This window comes from Lactuca virosa, chromosome 4 (genome assembly GCF_052849685.1).
Source record: "Lactuca virosa cultivar CGN04683 chromosome 4, Lactuca_virosa_CGN04683_v6, whole genome shotgun sequence".
NCBI lineage: Eukaryota > Viridiplantae > Streptophyta > Magnoliopsida > Asterales > Asteraceae > Lactuca > Lactuca virosa.
The window spans coordinates 109,473,593-109,500,521 of NC_136429.1; the positions used below are offsets into that span (position 1 = coordinate 109,473,593).

The 26,929-nt window shown below is 39.3% G+C and overlaps 1 protein-coding gene and 1 long non-coding RNA gene across 3 annotated transcripts; both read left to right on the forward strand.

The window, feature by feature from the left end:
- Window positions 1-2,370: 2,370 nt before the first annotated feature.
- On the forward strand, window positions 2,371-22,795 carry LOC145104900 (uncharacterized). The gene is made up of 7 exons (XM_079042063.1): window positions 2,371-2,718; window positions 19,933-20,404; window positions 20,527-20,667; window positions 20,719-20,996; window positions 21,041-21,668; window positions 21,736-21,953; window positions 22,496-22,795. The coding sequence occupies exons 1-7, from the start codon at window positions 2,371-2,373 to the stop codon at window positions 22,793-22,795; spliced, it is 2,385 nt and encodes a 794-aa protein (XP_078898189.1).
- Window positions 22,796-23,737: 942 nt separating this feature from the next.
- LOC145107140 (uncharacterized) lies at window positions 23,738-26,663 on the forward strand. 2 transcript variants are annotated; one of them, XR_013707740.1, is made up of 6 exons: window positions 23,738-24,280; window positions 24,554-24,849; window positions 24,927-25,159; window positions 25,310-25,379; window positions 26,240-26,366; window positions 26,457-26,663. It is a non-coding gene; the product is annotated as an uncharacterized LOC145107140 (long non-coding RNA). The 2 variants fall into 2 exon arrangements; XR_013707739.1 differs by having other exon boundaries at window positions 25,310-26,366.
- The last annotated feature ends 266 nt before the right edge of the window (window positions 26,664-26,929 follow it).

The window sequence follows — 26,929 nt, forward strand, 5'->3', positions numbered from 1 at the left end:
TATCCGGACCGCCCTGGGTCTGTTGGCCTAGAGCACGAAGCAGGACCGCCTCAACCCACCCACAATCACACAATCAACACATAAATATCATCATATATACCAGGATACCGACCTAACAGATCACTCACGAAACATCATCCTATATACCAGGATACAGACCTAACAGGTCACTAAGCATATCATCATGCGATAACCAGGATAACAATAAAAAAGGGCCGACATTGGTGCCTTCGACCCTGTTATTATAGTAAGGAAAACTCACCTCGCAATAAAAAAGGGCCGACATTGGTGCCTTCGGCCACTATCAAGCCCTAAATTACCAAAATACCCTCAGAAGTCAAACTTGGTCAACTCTTGGTCAAAGTCAAAGTCAACGGTCAAGGTCAACAGTCCATGTTGACCCAACTCGTCGAGTACAGCTTGTTGAATCGTCGAGTTCCTTCAGAACTCAAAAACCGTAAAAACTCGAGTCAACTCGCCGAGTCCATGTAGTGTAACACCCCGACTCCCCGGTATAAAATTTAAAAGCTTAAAGTTATATTCTTGGACCTACTCGACGATTTGGTTGCCCCCAACTCGTCGTGTAGAAGCGGATCAGGCCGCGTGATTAATGAGGTCTACTCGACGAGTTGGAGGACCCCGACTCGACGAGTAGGAGTTGGAAAATGAAACCCTAATTTTTAGGGTTTGCACCCTATATAAAGGACTTAATCCGCCTCTTGTGGCCTCCCTTACCATTTCATTACCCATAGAAGAAACCCTATCCGTTATTTGTTGTTCCCTTGTGCTTGTGAGACTAAAAGAGTGCTTTTGGTGCATTTTATTGAAGAAGTTTGAAGGTTGAGAAGCATGGAACGGGAAGGAGCTTATAGATCCAACATCTACAACGTTTGGGCATCCATTTGAAGGTAACAAGTTGTTACCTTGGTCATTCTAGCATTAGATCCCCTTTTTCTTGGGTTTAAGGCCATTTTTAGTACATTTGTGGAACATTTCGAGTGTCGGGTAAGATGTGGAGTTGTAACTTCTGATCTGGAATCTCCTAAGTCCCTATAGTCATAAAGTTATAAGATTTAGCAAGCCTTGGACCTTCTCCTTGGGTTAAACCTTTCCCTTAGCTTGGTTTTGGCATTTAGGACCATGCATGTAACGCCCGCAAATTCGGGCTAGTCAATTTAGAGACGATGAGCATCAAAAATGAGTTTTTGATGGAAGATTATTTAGAAGGAGTAATCTTAACCAAGTTGTAGAATATGTCACAAGGGTTCCGTACATATAAAGAACGCCGAAATCTGAGTTATAACGAAGAAGTTATGGCACGTCGAAGTTTCGCGACGGAAACAGCACGACACTGCGCGATCTAAATAGTGAATTTACGATAGAGGACTTTTTAGCCTTAGTAACCTAAACAAAAGTTGTAGTATATGTTAAACCGAGAGCGTGCATAAAAAGAACGCCCAAACCTGACTTCGTATGAGGAAGTTATGATTTTTCTAAGATTTGACATAACAGTGCACGACGCGATGTAAAAAGAACTCACTCAAGCTTATTTGTATCACAGGTGTCGATACGAAGTTACATTACACTGAGAGATTAAAGAGATGTAGATCACTAGTGTAAATGAATGTAAGTTCTGTTTATGCTTATGTTTCTGTATTGACGATGACATCCCAAATGTTTTAAAATGAATAAAAATACATTTCTTCGGAAATGTTTTGATAACGTATTTATCATATTTTACTGGGAACAAATTCCGCAACATTTTTATTAAAAGAGGTACTCTGATTTTTATAAAGCATAAACAAAATCGGTCTTTTCTGGCCGTGAAAATGGGGATGTAACAGTTGGTATCAGAGCATTAGTTTAAGCGAACTAGGAATATGGATTGATTTCTAGACTTAAACTTAGAATGCTAAGCAATGATTGTGAGGAGTGTGTCTAATAAAATTTAGGTAATACACCTGAATAGACACAAGCACTTGCTTATTTAGGGAAAATACCTAACATGCTTTTATCTGCTAAAAGATTTATGATATGCATTATATGATCGAATCTATGGTCTGTTGCCGACCGTATCTGGAAACTTTATGTGTTCAGGTTTCTAAACGTTTAATTACGATATTAGACCTGGCATATAACTTTTTGGAGTGATAGGGAGATTTACACATCGATCGTAGATAAAATATTTCCTATCTTAATTCTCGTCATTACACACCAAACGTCTGATTTGGTGTATAGAAAGAAATGGCAAGAACCCGAAGTGGAAACGCAAATGGAAATAGAAATCAACCGCCTCAACCACCAGTGATTGAGCAAATACCTGTTGTAGTAGGCACTCCTGAGCCAATCACAATGACTGGAGTACAAGCCATGATTCGGGCTATGCTGGCTGAGCAAAGAGAAGAGATGAGGCAGATGTTGCTCGAAAATAGGGATGAACCTACGGTGCCCATTGTGCAACCTGAGTTGATCGCTGAACAATCGGAGGAAGGAAATTATAGCCGCACTGTGAGTCAAGTTGGAACCCAAAGGGTAAGGAGGAATGGCCCGGAGAAGGGAAATGACAAGGATAGGCGGATGAATAAGAATTTCTTGGGTGCAAAACCACCGGGTCTCTCTGGAAGCCCAAAACCAGTGGAGATTATGGACTGGATCTCTGAGATGGAGATGATATTTGAGAGCAGCGACTCCAGCGATAAGCAAAAGACCGTCTTTGCAGTCAGACAACTAAAGACCGGAGTGTTAAGTTGGTGGAAGTTGCTGACAGATACAATGCCACGAGGAGAAGCCATACGAATGTCTTGGGAAGCATTCACGGAGTAGTTAAAAATGCAGTACTGCTCAGAGGTAGATCTGATAGACTTAAACAATGAGTTTCAAAACTTGAAGAAAGGGAAGATGAGTGTTGATGAGTATGCCAACGCATTCACTGAGAGGAAACTATTTCCCTACTTGGTGCCTACTGAACTCTCCAAGATAGATAGGTTCGCTAACGTACTGCCTGCAGACTTTGGCCCAACGGTCAAAATGGCAACTACTTTGAAAACAGCCCTTAGAGCAGCTAAGAATATAGAGACCCAGATAAGAGAAAAGGGTCTAGAAAAAGATAAGGAAGGAGAAAAGAGGAAGTTTGAAGGATCTTCAAGGCCCAACAAGGAGAGTAAATTCTCGAAGTTTGGAGGAGGAGGAAGAGGCGAAGCAAGATGGTGTGATAAGTGCGAGAAGAAACACTTAGGAAAATGTGGTGAAGAGGTGATATGTTTCAAGTGTGGAAAGTCTGGCCATTACGCCAACGAGTGCATATTCAACAAGAAGGTATGTTTCGGATGTAACAAAGAAGGGCATATTTCTAGAGACTGCCCAAAGAAAAACGATGCAGCAAGGCCAAATGCACCGCCAAAGCCAAGGGCATTTCATATGATCCTCGACGAAGCAGATAACAACGCGAGGAATCAAGGATGAGGACTTCATATCTGAAGATCGAGTTATGCAGTAGCCATAGTATCGTATGATGTAGCCTATTAAAGGCATAGTCTAGGGTGAACTTGAACACCTATGTAATCGTTTCAAGGAATAATATAAAACCTTCGTTTTTCTATCTGATGTGTTAAGTTGTTATGTGATTTTCTTGTATGGGGACTTGGAAAACTGCGAGACAATACTTGGGACGAGTATGAGTAGGTGTGAATGGTAGTAGAGGCCTATACTACCGGAAGCACAGGACTCACACTTGGATCAGGGAAAGTCACAAGGTTACCAAGAAGCTAGTAGTTGATTATGTTTTGTTCATGTATGTCACTACCATTGTTTCGGTAATGACTAAGAAGATGATTGTTATCTGACCCTAGTGATCATATCAAATTGAGTCCGACTACGATGAGTATGTTACTGTTGGATATAGTGTCTAAGTCCATAACTATATTTGGTATGTACTTGACCCGACCCGGCATGGTCCATTTGGGTTGCACTTCACCCGAACAATTTACGGATAATCTTTTGAGAATAGTATAAGTTATGATTTATTAATATATTATAAGTTCTAATATATTAATATAAAATCATATTATTTAATTAGTGTTGATCTATAATTAATTTAGAGATCAAAAGTATGACTAATTAAATATGGGCTCTTGTATTTATATAGTGTGAGCTAATGCTTATTTGGAATGGGCTAGGCTTGCATGGAAAGTCCATGGATACTCCATGGAGCTTTAACCCATGGATCTCATGGAAATGAAAAGACATGGGTATTAGGGTTTACATGGATGTAACCCTAATCCACCACACTATATATATTAGGCTTTGGTTCTTGAAATTGGACTAGTTGATGTGTGTAAACTAAGAGGGCCGATTTCAAGAAGTTTGTGACTATTCTCTCAAGTTTCCAAGTTTGTGGTGATTTGTGACTTCCATTTGAGGCATCCACATTATTGGTGCTAGGCTCTCAAACTCCAAGCAATCAACTACTACTACAAGGTAAGTAATTCTACTAGTTTTATTTGATTCAAGTACCCCATGTCATGCTAGTTAGGATAAGAACCTTGGAAAAATAATTATTTGCATGTATCTTAGTCAAACATAGATCCAAGGTTTCTAGGGTTGCATGTACACCATAGGAGTGTTAAAATGCTCAAAACCCATCAGTGGTATCAGAGCCTGGTTCGTTTATTTGATACTTGATGCAAAAAAAAAAAAAAAAAAAAAAAAAAAAAAAAAAAAACTTGAAAATCGAAGTTTTGTTCAAAAGCTCGTATCAAAATTTCAAGTTTTGTATATGTTCTTACGATTCTTGAAATTTTTGATATGAACATTCAAAAACATATGAGTTTAGAAGATCATAGAAATTATGTGCTAATAATTGATTAGATTAATTCTTGATCTTTATATGTTTTAATGGAGTCCATAACTAGTTCTTAAGTTATGGATAACCAAAAGTCACATTTATAAATAACCATTAAAAGAACACATAGGTTACAAAAAATGAAGAGTCTTCATTTTTAATAACCATTAACTCATAAGTTATGGGAAATGAAAAGTTTTGAAAGTTTACAAAACTTGCCCTCAAGTTTTGGAACATGTAAAGTCATATTAAAAACTTTAATTCCAACCCCTAGAATTTTAAAAGTTAAAATTCAACCCTTATACTTTATAATATTATAAGTTTAATAATATTTATATATGTATAAGATCAAGTCGTCTTACCGCTAGTACGCCTCATTCACGAAGCCAGTCTATAAGGGGGGTATAAGGTTGTTGCCTATAAAATGGCAACTTAATGGGTGTCCACTCTCACCCACCGCTTCCTTGATCGGTGGAGGGTCGTTAGCCGAACGGGTAGGACAAGGACTTATAAATTCTCATTAAAAGTATAATGATAATACTAAAGTAACTAAACTTTATTGAATTCCCAATCTTAGTTATTTTAGGAAAATATGAATAAGGTGCTAATCCATGAAATTACACTTTACACTTTGTTTAAGTCGTTAGTGGAGCGTGTGTGGTTAACCGGCACACTAACTTGAACTTAACAAGGTAGGTAAAGGGTGACTTAATGTTTATCATAGTATCGATGGAGCGTGTGTGGTTAACCGGCACATCGATTGAGGGGTAATACATTAAGGGTACCAAGTAATTTGTATGGTTACTTCACACCTTGTTTTGTGATCCTCGGCATCCCAGTCACAAAACTTGAAGGGCACACTCGAGATTGAAACATGCCATTGAAGAAAGTTCAATGAATCTCAAAGAATCTAGGAGTTTCTAAACCAATTAAAACCTAATTAAATATTTCGTTTTTCATGGTGGAAATTGGTGAATCGTCATTCACCTACCTTCAAATATCTTATAGCTTAGATTACGGCATCCCTCTTCTAAGTTATAAAATATTGTGTTGGGTCCTAGCCTTAATATTACATTTGGGTGTTTTGTTAAGGACTATCTCTATATCTAATCTAATCTATTCCCTCTTCTTTTCAGATGTCTTCCAATAACAATGCTTCTGGCTCAAACCCTACTAGCTCCTTCTCTCTCATGAATCTTTGTGGGAGAGTCATCTTTGATGGGTCCAACTTTACAGATTGGATCAGAAACATCAGGATGGTCACTCGGTATGAGAACAAAGAATATGTTCTCGACAAGGAGCTGAAGGTACCCGAGCCAACTGCTACTCCTGAAGAGCTTGCTGAATATGAGGTACATGAAAGAGATGCTACAAAAGTGGCATGCATCATGATGGTCACCATGACAGCCGAGCTCCAAAAGTCCTATGAGGACTATTATCCTTTTGAGATGCACCAGGACTTGATGGACCGCTACCATCAAAGTGCTCGTCAAGAGCGATATGAAATAATCTCCTCCATGATAACAACCCGAATGAAGGATGGTGAACCCATCACGGGCCACATGTAGAAAATGCAAAGGTATGTGGACCGTTTACTGAAGCTGAATGTGAACTTCCCTGAGGAGTTAGCAATAGACATCATTTTGCACTCCTTTCCATCGTGTTATGATCAATTCTGCATGACATATCACATGAACAAGGAAGAAGTCACCCTCAGCAAACTTCAAGGACTCTTGAAGACCGCCGAAAGTGGTCCAAAGGTTAAGTCGGTTGTTACTACTCCTACTCCTACTCCAACTCCGGCCAATGTCTTGGCAATCGGGCATGGCAAAGGGAAGAAGAGAAAGAACCCTTCTAAGGGTACCAAGGGTAAGACCCTTGAAGGCTCCTCTTCAAGCAAAACCAAGAAAGGTTTTGTCACTCCTTCTGCTAACCCTAATGAGGTTGAATGCTTCTATTGCCATGAAAAGTCGCACTGGAAGCGAAACTGCCCAAAGTACCAGCAAGATTTGAAGGATGGGAAAGTAAAACCCAACCATGCAGGTATATACACTATATTGTCTAATAACTCACCTCATTCTAAGTCTTGGGTCCTTGATACAGGTTGTGGTATTCACATATGTTGTGATTTGCAGGGACTAAAAAGAAGTGAGAATGTGGAGCAGGGAAAGATAAACTTGATCATGGGAAACAGGAAAGCTTCACCTGTCACCAAGATAGGAGTTTATTCCTTAGTGCTAAATAGTGGGTTTACATTAGATTTGAATAAATGTTATTATTCGCCAGAAATGGCAAGAAATGTTATTTCCTTTCATGCATTGTATAAACAAGGTTTTACCTTTTATTTTGATAATAATAATGGCAGTATTGATGCTTTCTTTAATAATGTTCTTTATTTTAAATCATTACCTTGTGATGGCGTGTATGAAACTGTATCTGTTGTAGATAGTCTAAGAAATAATGTATTGTGTATTAACTCTTCCACTAGCTTAGATAAAGCATCCTTATGGCATTGTCGTCTTGGACATGTAAGCAAGAAACGCATAGGCCAACTCCAAAAGGATGGAGTCTTGGAGTCATTTGACCCTAAAGTCAGATGATAGTTGTGAATCTTGTTTGCTTGGTAAAATGACAAAGTCACCTTTTACTGGAACTTGTGCTAGGGGTGAAGGTTTGTTGGACCTCATACACACGGATGTGTGTGGACCCTTCAGAACCGCCACAAGAGATGCTAATCGGTTCTATGTGACTTTTACTGATGATTTTAGTAGATATGGATATGTCTACCTAATCAAGCATAAGTCAGAAACCTTTGAGAAATTCAAAGAGTTTAAGCAAGAAGTGGAGAATCAGTTGGGCAGGAACATTAAGATGCTTCGATCCGATCGTGGTGGTGAGTATCTTAGTACTAGGTTCCTTGACTATCTTAAGGAATGTGGGATTGTGTCATAATTGACACCTCCTAGGACACCACAGTTGAATGGTGTAGCTGAGAGGCGCAATCGGACCTTGTTAGACATGGTTCGTTCCATGATGAGTCGAGCTTCGCTACCAATCTCATTTTGGGGGTATGCCTTAGAGACTGCCGCCCATATCCTTAATATAGTCCCTACAAAGAAGGTTGCCAAAACACCTCACGAGGTGTGGACTGGAAAAGTTCCCAATCTAGACCACATCAAGATTTGGGGTTGCGAGGCTTTCGTGAGACACGAGACTCACGATAAGCTCGAACCCCGAAGTGAAAGGTGTATTTTCATCGGCTACCCACAGAAATCCTTTGGTTACATCTTCTACAGACCCAGTGATAATGTGGTCTTTGTAGCAAGAAGAGGATTCTTTCGAGAGAGAGAATTCATGAGCCAAGGAGACAGTGGGAGGCAAATTGACCTTGAGGAAATTCAAGAGTCAAGTGGTGAAGGAACCTCAAACCCTAGCCCTCAACCTGAGGAGGAAACTCCTGTTGAGCCGACTGAAGAATCTATACCTCTGAGGCGTTCCACCAGAGTTAGGAATGCACCTGAGCATTATTATGGTTTTCATATTACTGCAGAAGGTGAGACACTTATCAGTAATAGCACACTGGTAAATCTGAATGAGCCTAACAGCTACACGGAAGCCATGGCAGGCCCTGAGGCTGCTAAATGGAAAGAGGCTATGGATAGCGAGATACAGTCCTTGTATGACAATCAAGTTTGGAACTTGGTTGACAATGTACCTGATCGTAAGATAGTTGGGTGCAAATGGATCTTCAAGAAGAAGACCGACATGGATGGTAATGTACACACTTATAAGGCACGACTGGTTGCAAAGGGTTATTCTCAAACTCCGGGAGTTGATTATGATGAGACCTTTTCACCAGTGGCCAAGATTAAGTCTATTAGGGTTCTGTTAGCCATTGCTGCATTTCATGATTATGAAATATGGCAAATGGATGTCAAAATCGCTTTCCTTAATGGAAAGTTCGCTGAAGATGTTTACATGGTTCAGCCAGAGGGTTTTGTCAGTACAGAGTACCCCAGTAGAGTGTGTAAGCTCGAGAAATCCATTTATGGATTAAAACAGGCACCTAGCAGATGGAATCTTTGCTTTGATGAGAAAATCAAAGAATTTGGCTTTTCAAGGAGTGAAGATGAATCTTGTGTCTATATCAAGGCTAGTGGGAGTATAGTCAGCTTTTTGGTACTGTATGTGGATGACATACTACTCATAGGAAATGACATCCCAACCCTGCAGGAAGTAAAGTCCTGGCTTGGGAAGTGTTTCGCTATGAAGGACCTTGGAGAAGCTGCCTATATCCTAGGGATAAGGATTTTGAGAAACAGGAGTAAAAGACTAATTGGACTTAGTCAAAGCACCTATGTGGACAAAGTGTTGAAAAGGTTCAACATGCATAACTCCAAGAAAGGAGAGTTACCCATCCAGAGTAACGCCAGATTGAGTAAGACACAAAGCCCTAGTACTGAGGCTGAGATAGCAGAAATGAGTCGAATACCTTATGCTTCAGCTGTAGGATCGATCATGTATGCTATGACGTGTACTCGACCTGATGTAGCCTTTGCTTTGAGCATGGTTAGCAGGTATCAGGGGAACCCTGGCAAGGCACACTAGACTGCGGTAAAGAATATCCTCAAGTACCTACGGAGGACTAAGGACTGGGTCCTTACCCTCGGTGGCAGTGAGGACTTGAGAGTTGTAGGGTACAGTGATGCTAGCTTTCAGACTGACACGGATAATTTCCGCTCTCAGTCGGGCTGAGTCTTTACTCTAAACGGAGGGGCAATTACTTGGAAAAAGTTCCAAGCAGGAGACAGTGGCTGATTCCACTTGTGAATTAGAGTATATAGCAGCAAGCGAGGCAGCAAAGGAGGCTATATGGCTAAAGAACTTCATCGGAGACCTTGGAGTTGTACCAGCTATAAAGGAGCCAATGGAGATTTTCTGTGACAGCAATAGTGCGGTTGCCTTAGCCAAGGAACCAAGAGATCATGGGAGATCCAGACACATTGACAGAGAATATCACTTCATTAGACATCGAATAGAAGAAGGAATCCTCGTGGCAAAGAGGGTATCATCAGATGAGAACCCAGCAGATCCCCTCACGAAGGGACTGACTCGGGCTAAGCATCTCCAGCATGCTCGGAGCATAGGGCTGAAGGATGATATTAGTTTTAGTAGTTAGATAATCTTGAAATTTGTAAAATGTAATTGACATTTGATGATAAATAAAAGCTGTTATTTATGAGTAAAGTGTTGCTATCTCTTGTCAATCGTTTACTATTATTTCTTTTTGCATGTTTTGACTTCCAGAATAATTATGTTATGGTTTATATCATATTATTCAAACTCTCCACAGTTGGTCATATGTTGGAAGTAGATATGAATCAAGATTGTCATGGGTTGGCTTGTAGAGGTCTAAGATGTTAGACAAAGCGGGGCTACAACACTCATGAGTGCTCATAAGTTCTGAGTATTGGATTCAACCCACGCTCACTTGTATCACTTCATGGAATTTATCTCGAGTGATCGTGAGACGGTAATATCATATAAGTCTTCAAACCTAGAGATATGATTTGTTGCCTATGAGTTGGTTATGCATTGATTGCACGAAAACGCATTGGTAACTCGATGTTATAAACCGTGCTTTTGTGTGTAATTCAACAAGTAGTAGAGCAAACATATGAGTCGAATTTTATCTGTTCCTTCTAGGATTAGAAGCGATATCTGGGCCCCTCGATGATTTTGTTTTGACCTATGTACCGGGCCCGGTCAGAACTAAATTGATGTGTTCAGTTAAGTTCTATGTCAAACAAATCGGAAATCGGGAAACAAATGCTGGACAATAAGCAAGACCATGTTCCATGTATTTGTCCGGCTGATATCTAGAACAGAGGATTATATGATCACTTATCTAAAATGGCGCTTCATAGTTCAACAGAGTTTAAAGAGCTACGATTGCTGATCGGTTACTGAAGTCATACTTGGAACTATAGTTATTAGACTTATCCAAGTGGGAGACTGTTGGATATAGTGTCTAAGTCCATAACTATATTTGGTACGTACTTGACCCGACCCGGCATGGTCCATTTCGGTTGCACTTCACCCGAACAATTTACGGATAATATTTTGAGAATAGTATAAGTTATGATTTATTAATATATTATAAGTTCTAATATATTAATATAAAATCATATTATTTAATTAGTGTTGATCTATAATTAATTTAGAGATCAAAAGTATGACTAATTAAATATGGGCTCTTGTATTTATATAGTGTGAGCTAATGCTTATTTGGAATGGGCTAGGCTTGCATGGAAAGTCCATGGATACTCCATGGAGCTTTAACCCATGGATCTCATGGAAATGAAAAGACATGGGTATTAGGGTTTACATGGATGTAACCCTAATCCACCACACTATATATATTAGGCTTTGGTTCTTGAAATTGGACTAGTTGATGTGTGTAAACTAAGAGGGCCGATTTCAAGAAGTTTGTGACTATTCTCTCAAGTTTCCAAGTTTGTGGTGATTTGTGACTTCCATTTGAGGCATCCACATTATTGGTGCTAGGCTCTCAAACTCCAAGCAATCAACTACTACTACAAGGTAAGTAATTCTACTAGTTTTATTTGATTCAAGTACCCCATGTCATGCTAGTTAGGATAAGAACCTTGGAAAAATAATTATTTACATTTATCTTAGTCAAACATAGATCCAAGGTTTCTAGGGTTGCATGTACACCATAGGAGTGTTAGAATGCTCAAAACCCATCAGTTACGTGGTTTAGAGAACCAAGTTCGATGTAGCATCTGACTTAAACCAGAAGAATGAAATAAAAGCGATCAATAGAAGTATCACGCTCGTTGTTAAAGAAGTTGGTAGCTAGAAATGCTACATGTTAAAATGAGATTATATCACATTAGAACATGAAGGAAGTATATTCCATTCCGCAATTTGACTCTAAGAGACCTGAGTCTAAGCGTTGCAACATACGATGAGAGGTCATTAGAACGTGACCCATCGGTCTATTGTGGAAATCAAACAACTTATCTTAAGTTTGTTAAGAAGAAGGAGTCTCTGATAAAGATCGATATTATGACATGAAGGTCATGATTTAAAATCTAACATGAGATAGATCGAGCACCGCCTACGGTCAAGAAGTCCAAGAGTTAGATACTCATTCAAAGGAACATAAAAGTTACGATTAGTACCTAGGATGAAGAGATAACGTATGGAGTCATTATACAACCCTGTTTCGTTGATGATTCCGGGACGTAATCATCCTAAGGGGAGATAATTGTAACGCCCGCAAATTCGGGCTAGTCAATTTAGAGACGATGAGCATCAAAAATGAGTTTTTGATGGAAGGTTATTTAAAAGGAGTAATCTTAACCAAGTTATAGAATATGTCACAAGGGTTCCGTACATATAAAGAACGCCGAAATCTGAGTTATAACGAAGAAGTTATGGCCCGTCGAAGTTTCGCGACGGAACCGGCACGACACTGCGCGATGTAAATAGTGAATTTACGATAGAGGACTTTTTAGCCTTAGTAACCTAAACAAAAGTTGTAGTATATGTTAAACCGAGAGCGTGCATAAAAAGAATGCCCAAACCTGACTTCGTATAAGGAAGTTATGATTTTTCTAAGATTTGGCATAGCAGTGCACGACCCGAAACTCGAATTTTAGATCGAGAGGTTTTTGGCCAACGCGACCTAAATGAGAATTGAAGATCTCATTAATAGGAACTCAACGACAAAAATCCAGACGAAAACGGAGTCCGTATGAAGAAGTTACGAATTTTACGCGGACATTTAACAATGTAATCTCCTCATACTGTTGAATTTAAGATCGACCGAAAATTAGCCGATGAAGTCAAAAGTAAAGTTGTATATCTTATTTTTACCTACGTGTGGATATAAAGAACGTCGAAAACGGAGATCGTATGCAAAAGTTACGTGGTTTAGAAGTCGGCAGGGTGCTGCTGCAAAAGGGGTGACGTGGCATAATCTTGGCCATTGCTTTCTCCTCAAGGCTTGCCACTAGATGGTGACATGTGACACCAACTTCAGCCATACTTCACCCTATAAATATAACCCCTTCCACCCTCATTTCTTCACACCTCCACCATTCTCTCTCTACTCTCTCTCTCTCTCTCTCTCTCTCTAAACCTCCCAAAACTCCCCTAGCGCTAGAAGAAAGCCCCGGAGCGCTCGACGGCTCCGAGAAGAAGAGCTTTCGGCTTGGAAGTTCTCCCCCTGCAGAGCCCAGCTTCTAGCCAAACCCCCTCGTATCTATTTTAAATATAGTTTTTATTTAAATATAGTAATGTTATTAGGACCTTATAATAAATATTTGGGCTATTATTATGAGTTATATAAGTGTCGTTATAATATCTTTTTAACCACTCGCGGTACGGGGAATCTGGTTTGGAGGGCCACTTGGGTTGCTGGATTTCAGAAGTGCTATATGCCAAAATGATCCTGCCCTCCGGTGTTCCATGTCTGGCCCCTGTCTGTACATAGTGGGTGAAAAGTATTGTGTTAACGCTTATATAATAGTAATAATAGTTAGACTATTAATTAGTCTCGTCGAGCATTAGACTAAACTCTAGTGGTAATGATACTAGGTTATGTCAAAGGATTTGTTTAAAGTAAACGAAGTGTCGTCCGAGTACCGAGTCACCACCTTATCAGGTGAGTGCATAGTCCCTTTCATGAACATGATTTTAATACAAGTATTGATTAAAGTATTAATTATATGTTTATGTGCGAGTTAATTGATGTTGCCTGAAATACATGTTAAACAACATACCTGATTATATATGATGATTTAGGATAAAGAGTAAACCTAAATTAATTATGAGGAATATTGGGCAGTATTTTCTTACGAGTACAAGTGAGTTATACTCAGAGAATAGAACTTTAGTATATGTCATTGATCCGGGAGAATGGATTAGACATAGTCATTGTCCCTAGTCCGAGAGTATGGATTGGACATAGCCAACTGTCATTAATCCGGGAGTATGGATTAAGACATAGTCAGTTGTCCTTAGTCCGGGAGTATGGATTAAGACACAGTCAGTCGTCCTCAGTCCGGGAGTATGGATAGGACATAGTCATTCGTCGTTAATACGGGAGAATGGATTTCACATAGACACTTGTCCCTAATCCGAGAGTATGGAATGGGCACAATTATTGATCCGAGAGCATGAATTAGATCCGAGAGTAAGGGTTAAGTAAGAGGTAAAATTTAAGGTCCGAGAGTATGGATAGTCTCGTTCTAAGGATTAACGTGGTGGGGTAAGAGTTGCTTATATATATATGGTGAAATTGTATATTTTTTTTGAGTTCTAAATTATATATATGATATAACATTGTGGGATTGAAATCCCTATGTACTCACCAGGTTTCCCAACCTGACCCACTCAAGCTTATTTGTATCACAGGTGTCGATACGAAGTTACATTACACTGAGAGATTAAAGAGATGCAGATCACTAGTGTAAATGAATGTAAGTTCTGTTTATGCTTATGTTTCTGTATTGACGATGACATCCCAAATGTTTTAAAATGAAAAAAATACATTTCTTCGGAAATGCTTTGATAACGTATTTATCATGTTTTACTGGGAACAAATTTCGCAACATTTTTATTAAAAGAGGTACTCTGATTTTTATAAAGCATAAACAAAATCGGTCTTTTCTGGCCGTGAAAATGGGGATGTCACAATGCATGTACGTAAAGTTTGTAACTTAACGTGGAAACCATGCCCTAGGAGGTTAGATCTGCAATATGGAGCTTTGGGGTAGCTTAAAATCGTCTGAATGAAAAATGGACTGAAGGGACTCGACGAGTTGCATGGTCAACTCGACGAGTTAAATGAAGATTGGCCGTGGTGGGTTTCTACATAGACTCGACGAGTCAGTGAGACAACTCGACGAGTCAGTTAGGGTCTTCCTGATATTTGGACACACATGGACTCGACGAGTTGTCTGGAAACTCGGCGAGTCAACTAGGGTTTTCATGATTTCTCGAGTTCTAGAAGGACTTGACGATTCAGTGAGCTGCACTCGACGAGTTGGGTCAACACGGACTGACCGTTGACTTTGACTTTGACCAAGGGTTGACCAGTTTGACTTCTGGGGGTATTTTAGTAATTTGGGAACTTATGGAAGTGGATCATTGGTGGATGTAGGTGTTGGAGTTGGAACTGTATTTGGAGGAGTTTGACATTATCATTCCGAGCTACTTGTGAGGTGAGTTGTCCTCACTATACTAACAGGGTCGAAGGCACCAATGCTGGCCCTTTTCGGATTTGTATCTGGGTTTATTGCATGATATGCTTATTGATTTACATCCTGGTAGTTAGGATGGTGATATGCTTAGTGACCTGGTTAGGTCGGTATCCTGGTATATAGGATAATGCTATGTTAGTGACCGGTTAGGTCTGTATCCTAGTTATAGAATGTTGCTATGATTACTGATCTGTTAGATCGGTTTGACTATTATATATGCTAGCGTATGATATTTATGTGCACATGATGGTTTGATTTGGGGGTTGGGTTGAGGCGGTCCTACTTTGTGCTGAAGGCCAACATACCCAGGGCGGACCAGATAGACTACAGGCTCAGGAGGGTATACTAGTCAGGCCGAAGGCCCGGCGAGCGGTCCGGATATGTTGAAGGCCCTGCGAAGCGGTCCAGATGTGCCGAAGGCTCGGAGAGCGGTCCAAATATGCTGAAGGCCCTGCGAGGTGGTCCATTCAGACTGAAGGCTCACTATGCATGATGTTTGTTTATATGATATGATTAGGGATGAGCATATGGACCGAGGAACCGACCGGAACCGGAACCGGAACCGGAACCCGATGGAACCGGTCGGGCCGGGACCGGGATCATATTCTTGTAGATTTTTAGAACCGGGAACTGGTAGGAACCGAAACCGATAGAACCGGCAAAAACCGGTAGAACCGGCAAAAACCGGAACCGTTTGTTGCTATTTATCAAGGATCGGTTCCAACATTGAAGACACGACAAGAACCGGTAGGAACCGGGAACCGGTGGAACAGGAACCGGTAGAACCGGCGGTCCGGTTCGGTTCTTAATTTCGGCCGACTTTGGTTCCCGGTCCGGGTCCGGTTCGGGCCGGTTCCAGCCGGTTCGGTTCCTTTACTCATCCCTAGATATGATTATGATTGTATGGCGTTGGTATTTTGGGGGAACTACTAAACTTCGGGCTTACAGTTGTTGATTTTGTTTCAGGTACTTTTGATGATCGGGGGAAGGCAAAGGCGTGATTGTACACCTCCTTATGTTTTCATGTTTTGATTCTGGGATACTCTGACACTAAACTATTTTGAAAACAAATTTTGTAATAATTATTGGTTTTGAATGTTTTAAAAAGTTTAAATTTGGCATGATTTTTATGGGTGTTACATGTAGTGTCCAGAAGATCGGGAAAACCTTAACCAACCCGTCTAGTTATCTCACCAACTCGTCGAGTTCACTCGGAATCCAGAAAGCGGGAAAACCTTTATCCAATTCATCGAGTTGTCTAAGAAACTCGTCGACTTCCTTCATCCCTTTTCTCATTCAGACGCATTTACGCAAAACCAAGGCTCCAAGCTGTAGATCTAGTCTTCTAAGGTTGAGATATTACGTAAAGTTGCAAGCTTTACGTCCATGCATGGCATTAAGGGGCTAACTTGCTAAAACGAGGCTTAACAAGGGGTTTAAGGCATGGAAGTTGGCCAAACCTGACAAAGCTTGAGTCTTTATGCCTAAGGAGGCCTAAAGGGGTCTAGATCTAAAGTCATGTCCTCATGACAAGACCAAATCCGAGAATGACTCCAAGATGTACCAAAAAGGACCATTTTCTTTCATGATAGGAGATCTAAGCAATGAAAGGTCAAGGTAGCAACTTTATACCTCAAGATGGCTGCTACAAGAATGCAAAAGGCGGATCTACAGCCCCTTCCTTCATTTATGCATTGACCACTCCAAGCTTCTTCAAGAAATGCACCAAACACACACTCTTTAGCCTCACACACTCTCCAAATGGAAGGTTAGCTCGATTAGGGTTTCTTTTTGCACGATAAGGTGGTAAGTGAGGATGGTGAGAGGACTTAAGGTCCTTTAAATCAGGTGCAAACCCTAAAAATTAGGGTTTTCATGCACAACCTCAACTCGTCGAGTAGGTTCCATAATCCACGTGGCCATATGAGTTTCTACACGATGAGTTGGGGACACCCAACTCGTTGAGTAGGCTTTATTAAGTGCATAAAATCCCAAAAATCTCATTCCTGGAAATCGGGATGTTACAACTCTCCCCCACTTGAACTAGGCTTCGCCCTCGAAGCCTGCTGCAGTGAACAAATCCGAATAATGCTCTTGCATCTCAGCCTCTGGCTCCCAAGTCTACTCGGATCGCTTCTGATGCTGCCACTGTACCTTTACCAAAGGTATCTCCTTGCCACGCAAAACCTTTACCTTTCTTTCCAAGATGGACACCGGCCTCTTGATGTAATTCAGGCGCTTATCGACCTGAATATCAACCAATGATGCCATGAAATCCCCGTCCGACACGCACTTCCGCAACTGCGAAAACATGAAAAGTGCTATGAATCTGACTGAGCTTCTCCGGAAGATCCAGTTGATACGCCGCCTTGTCAACCTTGGCAACAACCCGAAATGGCCCAATATATCGGGAACCATCTTCCCTTCTTCCTGAAGCGGTCCACACCCTGAAAACCTGAAGTTCTCGCCAGAAACAGAATCATAGATCATATGTTGTTGCCGATAATTCTTGGCTGGAAAAGAGATTATATATTCTTTCAAGAGAAAGCTCTTTCAATGACCGAATTTTAGGGATAACACGAACAACGGGAGGCAAACTAGGCGATGAACCCTTTTTGTGCTAACAGGATAATGCTCCCTTTAACTCCCGAACCTACATACAGTGACAGCCAACTGACAAACACTAACACTTATACCTGGCCCAATCAGCCTCGGGCTGGAATACCAAACACGTTAGGTCCAACGACTCCCCGACTATCATTATCACAACAACAGTTAGTCAAAATCCCATATTCCTTCTTAGGGTAAAATGACCATTTTACCCCCTGGTCTAATTGGGACCATAATCTAGGCCCAATTCCATCAAATCTTTCCAAGCCCACTAATGGCCCAATTTTCTAAATTGGGCCCAACTCCTCAAATGGGCCCTCCCTTAGCCCAAACATTTCCTTGGCCCAATAACTGACTCCTGATGGCCCACTAAGGCCCAAAAGCTAAGAAGTCCAAAGTTTGACTCAACCCGAGACCCAATTGTCGTGAAGCCCAAAACTGTGAGTACGCAGGGCGTACTCCTCTATACGCTAAGTGTATAGGCTGTATGGCTTGTACGTTGCGCGTACTAGCTTATACGCCCAACGTACTATCCTGTTAAGCCATATTCCTCAAAAGTGCTTAATCCTTCAAGACCTTAAGTCCAAATTACAGATCTGAGTCCATTAACATGTCTTAACTCATAAAGTCGATTACTTGGTGGCTTGCAACCCACCAAATGGACCCAAACTTGGAATATAGCAACTAACTTCGATGGAAATGACTAGAACTCATGCATGGTCACAAAAGGACCTTAAATATCGAAACTTTACTAATATAGGGGCATAATTTAGCACTAAGGGTGGCAACCCTAAGCCTAGAAGCGAAGTTGAATCATAAAAATCCATTCTTGGGACCTAAGGAGGTCCAAAACTCCATTAACATAGATCTAAGCATTCATGAGGCAAGTTGAAAGCTTTTTACCTCCAATGAGTGCCAAATGGTGATGTAAACTCGGATCCTTGAGCTCAAGATACTCAAGTTCTTTTTCATCAACTTCTTCTTCCTTCTTTCAAGCTTCTAAACACCACCAAGAACTTCACAAAGCCAAAAACACAAAAGGATGAAAGATGAGAGGCTATCTAGGGTTTATGAGGTTGAGAGGCTGGTAAGGAGGCTAGGGTTTGAGTCATAATGTTGTATTTATATGGCTTAAACCCTAAGAATTAGGGTTTTGACTCTGCTTGTGTACGTTGCGCGTACTCCTTGGTACGCTGCACGTACGTGCATGAAACCCCCGCATCCAATGCTGCACTACGCCCCGCGTACGCCAAGCTTACGCCCAACATACGTCTTCGGGTAGCCCAATCCTATTGGCCCACTAGCTAAAGTCCACTAAATAATCCATTACTTATTCCATAGCCCAACAAATAAATAATAAGTATTTTAAAATAAATAATACCTCAAGTGACGGATGTTACATGATGTTGATCCAATTCCGAAAACAGCCAATTCAAATTCTCATGGTTCGTCAAAACTTGTGAAAAAATGAGTTCCTGCTAATATCGAAGATATTGTTGATATTATGAAACAAAATGTTGAAATGGGAGGGTTACTTGGTTATGATATGGAAGGTAATAAAGAAAAGATTAGACAAATATTGGCTAGTATTGGTGTTATTCAAGTTGATCAATGAATTGCATGTCTTCGAATATATGTAGCATCGGAACTCGTCTTAAAAGAAGTTGGATGAGGTCAATTTTTGTTAAGTATAGGGTTTCTTTCTTGGGTTTACAAGAAACAAGGATTACTTAGTTGGACTTGTTTAGAGTCTGGAGTATGTGGGGGAATTGTAATTTTGATTTTGCTTAGTAGTACTCGTGGGAGATCGGGAGGTATTTTATCTATATGGGACCCAAGTGTTTTTATTTAAAACATTATTTTTTGCTCTAGTAATGTTGTTATTGTTGGTGGTGTGTGGATTTCATTTAATATGAGTGCTATATGGTGAACTTTTATGTGTTTATAAGAAGGCATGGGTAATTATATTATTTTTGGTGACTTCAATGTGGTTAGAAGTGAAGATGAGAGATTCGGGTCTATCTTTTGTCATGCTTCTGCTGGAGATTTTAATGACTTTATCGATGATATAGGTGTGGTGGATGTTCCGATGACTGGGAAGAAATTTAATAGGTTGACCCTTCAAATGTCAAACTTAGTAAACTGGATCCGTTCTTAGTCTCAAAATTGATTTTTTATAGATTTCAGGCGTTACAGGTGGCTGTGTTGGATACGAAGTGGTCTGACCATTGTCCTATTTTGCTTCTTGATTATAAGGTCGATTATGGTCCTTCTCCTTTCATGTTCTATTATTCTTGGTTGCTTTTGGAAGGTTTCGATGATATGATTCGTGGGTGCGTTAATGAGTTTGTGCCTAATCAAAGTTGGAGCAAGTTTGTTTTGCTTAAAAATAAACTAAAATTTATTAAGAGTAAAGCTCAGGAGTGGCATTCTTGGGCTAAGGAGGTGCGCGATGTGCATAAATTGCATCTGGAGTCCCGGTTACATGATACTGATTGTTCTATTGATGATGGTGCATTTTCTAGCGATTTGCATAATGAAAGGAAACAAATTCTTGGGGAAATTGCTTATCTTGAGAAACATGTTACTGCGGATGTTGCTAAAAAAGCTAAAGTGAAATGGTCAGTTGAAGGGGATGAGAATTCTGGTTTTTTTCATGGTATATTAAAAGAAAAAACGTCAAATGTTAATTCGTGGGGTTTCTGTTAACGGGGATTGGCTGACACATCCGTCGGCGGTTAAAAAAGAATTTTTTTGATTTTTATTCCTTCAAATTTCAAGCATTTAATAATATTCGGATGACGAATAAAAGTAATCGGTTTGCTAGTATTGGTTCTGACAGTGTGAAGTTTTTAGAGAAGTCGTTTTTGCCTGAAGAAATTAAGGAGGCAGTTTGGGATTATGGTGGAAAGCTTGCTCCTGGTCCGGACGGATTCTTGTTCTAGTTTCTTAAACATTACTGGGATATTTTAGGTGGTGATGTGGTTGACTTTGTGCAAGAATTTTTCTATAAACCTATTATCCCAGTAGGATGTAATTCGTCGTTTATTACTCTCATCCCGAAGATTAATAGTCCTTTAGTCGTGAAGGATTATCGGCCTATTAGCCTCATTGGGATGCAGTTTGAAGTTATTGCTAAACTGTTAGCAAAACGGTTGGCTTTAATTCTTCCAGGGGCTATTGGAGTGAAGCAGATGGCTTTTCTTAAGGGCCGACAAATCTTAGACGGGCCGCTTATGATGAGTGAGTTGGTTTCTTGGTGTAAGAAAAAAAAAGAATTTTCTTATTTTTAAAGTTGATTTTAAGAAAGCTTATGATTAGTTGGGATTATTTGGATCAAATTATGGTGTTTGTGGGGTTTGGGGATAGATGGCAGTCGTGGATCAGAGGGTTATTTAAAAATGTGAAATCTTCCGTTCTTGTTAATGGGAATCCCATAGAAGAACTCCAGCTGTTCAAAGGTTTGAGACAGGGTGATCCTATCTCCCCGTTCTTGTTTCTTATTGCTATGGAGGGGTTTCACATTACCATGGAGGATGCAGTTGCTTCAGGTAGATTTCAGGGTGTCAATGTGGGAGATTCTAACTTTGTGTTATCACATCTTTTCTATGCAGATGATGCATTATTTCTGGGTAAATGGGATAAGAGAAACATTAGGAATCTTATTACTATTCTTCAGTGTTTTTATATGGTTTCTAGTTTAAAGATTAATCTCTTTAAATCTACCCTTGTGGGGGTTGGAGTGGATCAGCTTGAGGTTGTTTCTTTAGCTTCTTTTACAAGGCGTGCAATGGCTACTCTTCCTTTTTCTTATCTCGGGATTCCATTTGGTGGCTCTATGACTCATGTTAGTAGTCGGGACACTATCGTTGATCGGTTCCATAAAAGACTTTCAGCTTGGAAAGTCAAGCTTCTTTCCATAGGTGGGCATTTAACTCTTATCAAATTGGTTCTAAGTAGTCTTGGTATTTATTTTTTCTCGATTTTTAGAATACCTTCTACTATTTGTCATGTGGTGGAAGCTTGTAGAGCTTGGTTTTTATGGGGGTATGGAAGAAGATCAAAGGCGTATTCATTGGGCGAAATGGGATGTTGTTTTAAATTCAAGAGATAAAGGTGGTTTAAATGTTCGTAGTTTGGATGCTTTCAACCAGGCGCTCCTTTACAAGCGGAGGTGGCATTTTTTTCGTGAAGCAGGATCGTTATGGGTTAAAGTTATCTAAGGGGTTGGAGAGGGTTAATGGAGGCTCTCTTGGGGGTTCTCGGCCTATAGGAGGGATCAGGGTGTGGAAAAAAATAGTGGGATATATTAATCAATTACATGAACAAAAAATTATAGACGTAAATTCGATGTTTATTGTGGTTGGTGATGGGTTTATTTCGAGATTTTGGGAGGATGCATGGTGTGGGGGCATGCTTCTCAAAACACAGTTCCACAGGTTGTATGTTTTATCTATTTTGAAAGGTGGGCTTGTTCGAGATTTTTGGAGTTCTTCTGGCTAGAATTTCTCTTAGCGTCGTCTAATTAGAGGTGGAATGGAATCTGAGCAATTGAAGAATCTTATTGAGCTTTTGAACCCCATTGTTCTGACCTCTAACCCGGACAGGTAGACTTGGGATTATGATCTAAGTGGTACTTTTTTGGTTAACTCTGCTAGACATCATATTGATTCTTATACTCTTCCTGATAGAGGGGTCGTTACCCGATGGAATAAGCATGTTCCTATTAAAGTTAATACTTTTTTTGTAGAGATTGTTGTTAAACAGAATTCCTGTTAGATCGATTCTGGTGGATAGAGGAGTGGAGTTGGAGTCCATTCTTTGTCCAATTTGTCAGGCTGGCCAGGAAGATGTCTCTCATCTTTTCTTTCAATGTGATGTGGTTCATCAGATTTGGAAAAGGGTGGAACTTTGGTTAGATGTTTCGATTCCAACGTTCATGGGATCTTCTGATATGTTGCAGTGGATTGATACCGCTATGGTGACTACTTGCGGGTGTTCCATCTTGGATACAGTTTGCATGAGTGTTGTGGGTGATCTGGTCTTATAGGAATTTCATTATTTTTAGCCCTAATAAGTTTAAGAAACAATTTTTGTTTCATATTATTGTCGATCTTTCTTTTCGTTGGTTCTCCTATCGAAACTCTAAGGCTAGCCATAGTTGGACATCGTGGATGCGGAATCCGTTGATGCCTTGATTTTGTATTTTTTTCTGCTAGCTCTTAGCTAGCCTTTTCTAAGTTTATATAAAGTTTTGTTGTTGTTCAAAAAAAGTAATCAATGCTAACCATATCCAATGGCTACCAAAATGCATTAACGGATTGTAATGGTTATGACTCGGTTTTGTCCAATAACCGAACCAAACCGCCTGATACACGCCCTATATCGAACCACCCCAATCACGTTGCCACGATAGCACCATTCTCCGCTCCCACCTACTTTGGTGCCACATCTTCATATGTTCATACACATATATGAATATGTTCTTGTACGTAATGTGCGTCTTCATGTATCTGATAGTTATGAGCACTTAACAAGTACACGTCCTTGGTCAAAACTATGAAACCGGCCGTAGACCCACAAAACGAAGATGAGATGATAAAGTTTTGGGTGATATTTTAATTGATAATAAAAATTATAGAAACAAGTGAACTTGGTGATTCGTCATACTCTCTAGGACAATGCTCAAAAAATGAAAACAAGAATAATGAAAAACATGAAAACAAAAATAATGAATAAATAATAATGATATAATATGCAAGATGGCAAGATGCTTTTGCGTGATATGCAAACGAATGTAAAAAACATATATTTGAGGTCGTGTAATCTTTATTTATAGTCATATACATATTTGGATATGTTTTACATACACAAGTTGGGCTATTAAGCTATAGGAAATTATGAAAAAACATTTATATACATGCTATATCACAACTGGTGAACAGGAGTTTTATGTGATTGGCTGAAATTCTTATTGGTGGTGATTTTTTTTTTTTTGTTTTTGTTTACTTTTTCTGTCTTTCTTCTATATATATTTTTTCTTTGTTCGATGGAAAATACGTGTTATCTCCTCATACAAGCCACCAGATGAAAGGATCCCTCTAAGGAACACATGTTATTCACCGCAGTTGTTAACCAATAGAATATTAACACATAACTCCACCGGCTTTTGAATCTATGATACGTGCCTCCTCTAATTCCGAATCTTTAGATTTCTCACCTTAGTCGATCCACCTTCTCTCTTCTATTTCTCCCTGCACCGCTTGCGTCGTCTGAAGACTCGAATTCTTGATTTCACTGGACGCCAACTGGAATCGAGATTGAAATTGTGACGCGGGAATTTTTTGCATGCCTCTCTGTCGATTAGGGAGGAACAACGGTGGGATTTGATTTGGTTAGGGAGGTGAAAAATACTTCAGCGATCGATCAAAAGCTCTCAACATCAGCATCGACCTGATTAACACCGTCGGACGGCTATTTCAATGGAAAAATCGACGCCATGGATTCCGACCATTTGGATAGCAAAACATGGAAGGTAATTTGTGTTTCCCCTTTTCTCTCTTTGATATTTTTTTACGTATGGAATTCGAAAAATAATACCAATTTTGGAATTTTGCATTCGAGATATGAGAATATTGGATTTATTTTTGATTTGGTTAGAAGTTTAAATTGCGAAAGAAAGCCTTTTTGATAAATTTTATTTGCTTTGCTATGAATTAGTTGAAGATTTTGGATGTTTATTTTATCAGATATGTATTGTCTTCCATGTGTTTGATGAAATGCTTATGAGAAAATGAATAAATGTTAGGTCCACCTGGATCGGGCAAAGGTACTCAATCCCCCATCATTAAGGATGAATACTGCCTTTGCCACTTACCAACATGTGACATGTTGAGAGCAGCCAAAACTCCACTCGGGAATAAAGCTAAAGAAACCATGGAAAAGGTCTACGCTTTGCTTTGACTCAGTAATATGAGTCTTCAACAGTTTTTACCCAAATTGATCCCTAGTGGTTGGGATAATTGATGAAGCAATGAAGAAGCCATCATGCCAAAAAGGGTTCATTTTTGATGGTTTTCCTACAACAGTTGCCAGGCCGAGAAGGTATTTACCCATTTACCCTTATCTCCTTCCTTCTACTTACAAATTTTAAAACTTTTTTACTCTCTCATTTGTTGCAGCTTGATGAGATGCTTCAAACACAAGGAACTAATTCACGGAATCGATGATGTAAGGATATATAATAATAAGGCTCTTCTAGGCTGATGAGGGCATTTACGTCTTGTTGGAATTTGGAAATTTTATCAATTTGACATCAGTCATAGTCCAATAGTCCCAGTACAATACAACCTACCTTGTGGGTGTTTTTGTAATATTTGTATTTTTGAAGGTTACTGGAGAGCCATTAATGCAAGTAAGTGTTTCTTTTTTACTTAATACAGAAAGTCTGGAAAATGAGGCTTTCCTGTTTGAGTCCTAAGTTTCTACATTTTCTCAGATATTTTTTAAGCATTATTTGTTTTGACAACACTTTTTTACTTTTTACTCTTTTACCGAAGTGTAGGTTATATATAGACTACTACAGTAAGATGGGTGTAATTGCAGTGCTTCCTGCAGAGAAACCCCCGAAGGAGGTAACTATTGAGGTTCAAAAAGTTTTTTCTTCTTAAAGGATTTCATTGTTATTATTTGAATATTGTATGTAATCCGGATCGGCCAACTTTATTTGCTACAATTTCCTTTTTTTCATCCATGAGGATTGAGGACAGCCAGCTGTTTCAGTTGCTTGCTGACATTGACATACATAGAATAAAACTCTTTGATTATCTCCTTTTCTTTTGCCTAAAACAATTGCAACTTTGAATCTAATTTGCTTGATATTCTAAAATCTTGAATTAAAACAGTATTTATTTGCCATTATTAATTATGGCATATAATGTAAAGTTACTAAAGCTTAGAAGTGACATCAGAGTGAGCCATGTTGATCAACTCCTTTCTTAGTACTTTTCCTGGAGCATTCTTTGGTATCGAATCAATGAAACAGACTTTTCGTAGTTTCTTGTATGGTGATGGTGCAACCTACTCATTCGTGATCCAAAATTATGCATTGATATTTGGGATAATTTCAAAAAATGTTGTATATATTTGACCTCTATGTTCAATAAATTATGTGAATTTTAGTAAATTTGGTATGGAAAAATAGAGCATTGAACCGGCATCCCATAATTTTGACCATTTTTATCTGACCAGATGATCATATAATTGATTGTTAGTTACCCGATGGAAAAATTTGTGAACATCATTTTCCTATGTATCATGGAAAATCAAAATAACCTTAGGAAGCTTGTCAGTGTCATAACTATGTATAAACCGACCACCAGTTTTCTTTGTTCTTGTGTTTTTCGAGTTCCGGACACTTTTGAAAATTTTTCTTCATATTGATTTTATTTTTAATACTTTATTGTGCTTATGACTGCCCATACATGTTTTCAAGTTATCTTCCAGCAAATCCAACAAATTTGATCAGGAGGCAACCAAGAAAACAGGTGTTCACGCCTAGACTGGAATACTATCTACTACAGCTTATTACAACCTCTTTTTAAATATTAACTACATCCTTGGTATGTTTTTGTTATGTAATCATCCTTTGCTTGTGTTTGCTATGTAATCCACATCACTAACGTATTCCACATTTTTGCCATGTGATGAAGGTTTCAAGCTGCAACAAATGTTGGTGATGAAGGTGGATTTGCTTCTCATAGTCAAGAAGACAAGGAGGGTCTTGAGTTGCCTAAAACAGCCATTGGCAACGCCGGATTCTTCACTAGTTATTATCATTTTGTAAATTTATACACATATGTATCCGATAAATACATGAATTGATTGATGCAAATATGAATATGTATAATATGTAAAGATGGGTGGATTTCATAATATTTTCCTTCTTTTTTTTAACAGATCACAAAAAAATCAGATTATATGACAATAAAATTGGATTATATTATCTTTTTATATTTATGTTTATCATAAATAAGTTATATTAAATAATAATTACTGATACATAATGACCAAAAGTTCATTTATATTGTAACTCGTGGGATAATAATAATAGATTTCTTACATTTAAGCCTTTTCATAAGTACATAACTCCTTACATATATGATCAATAGGAATGTTGGTATGA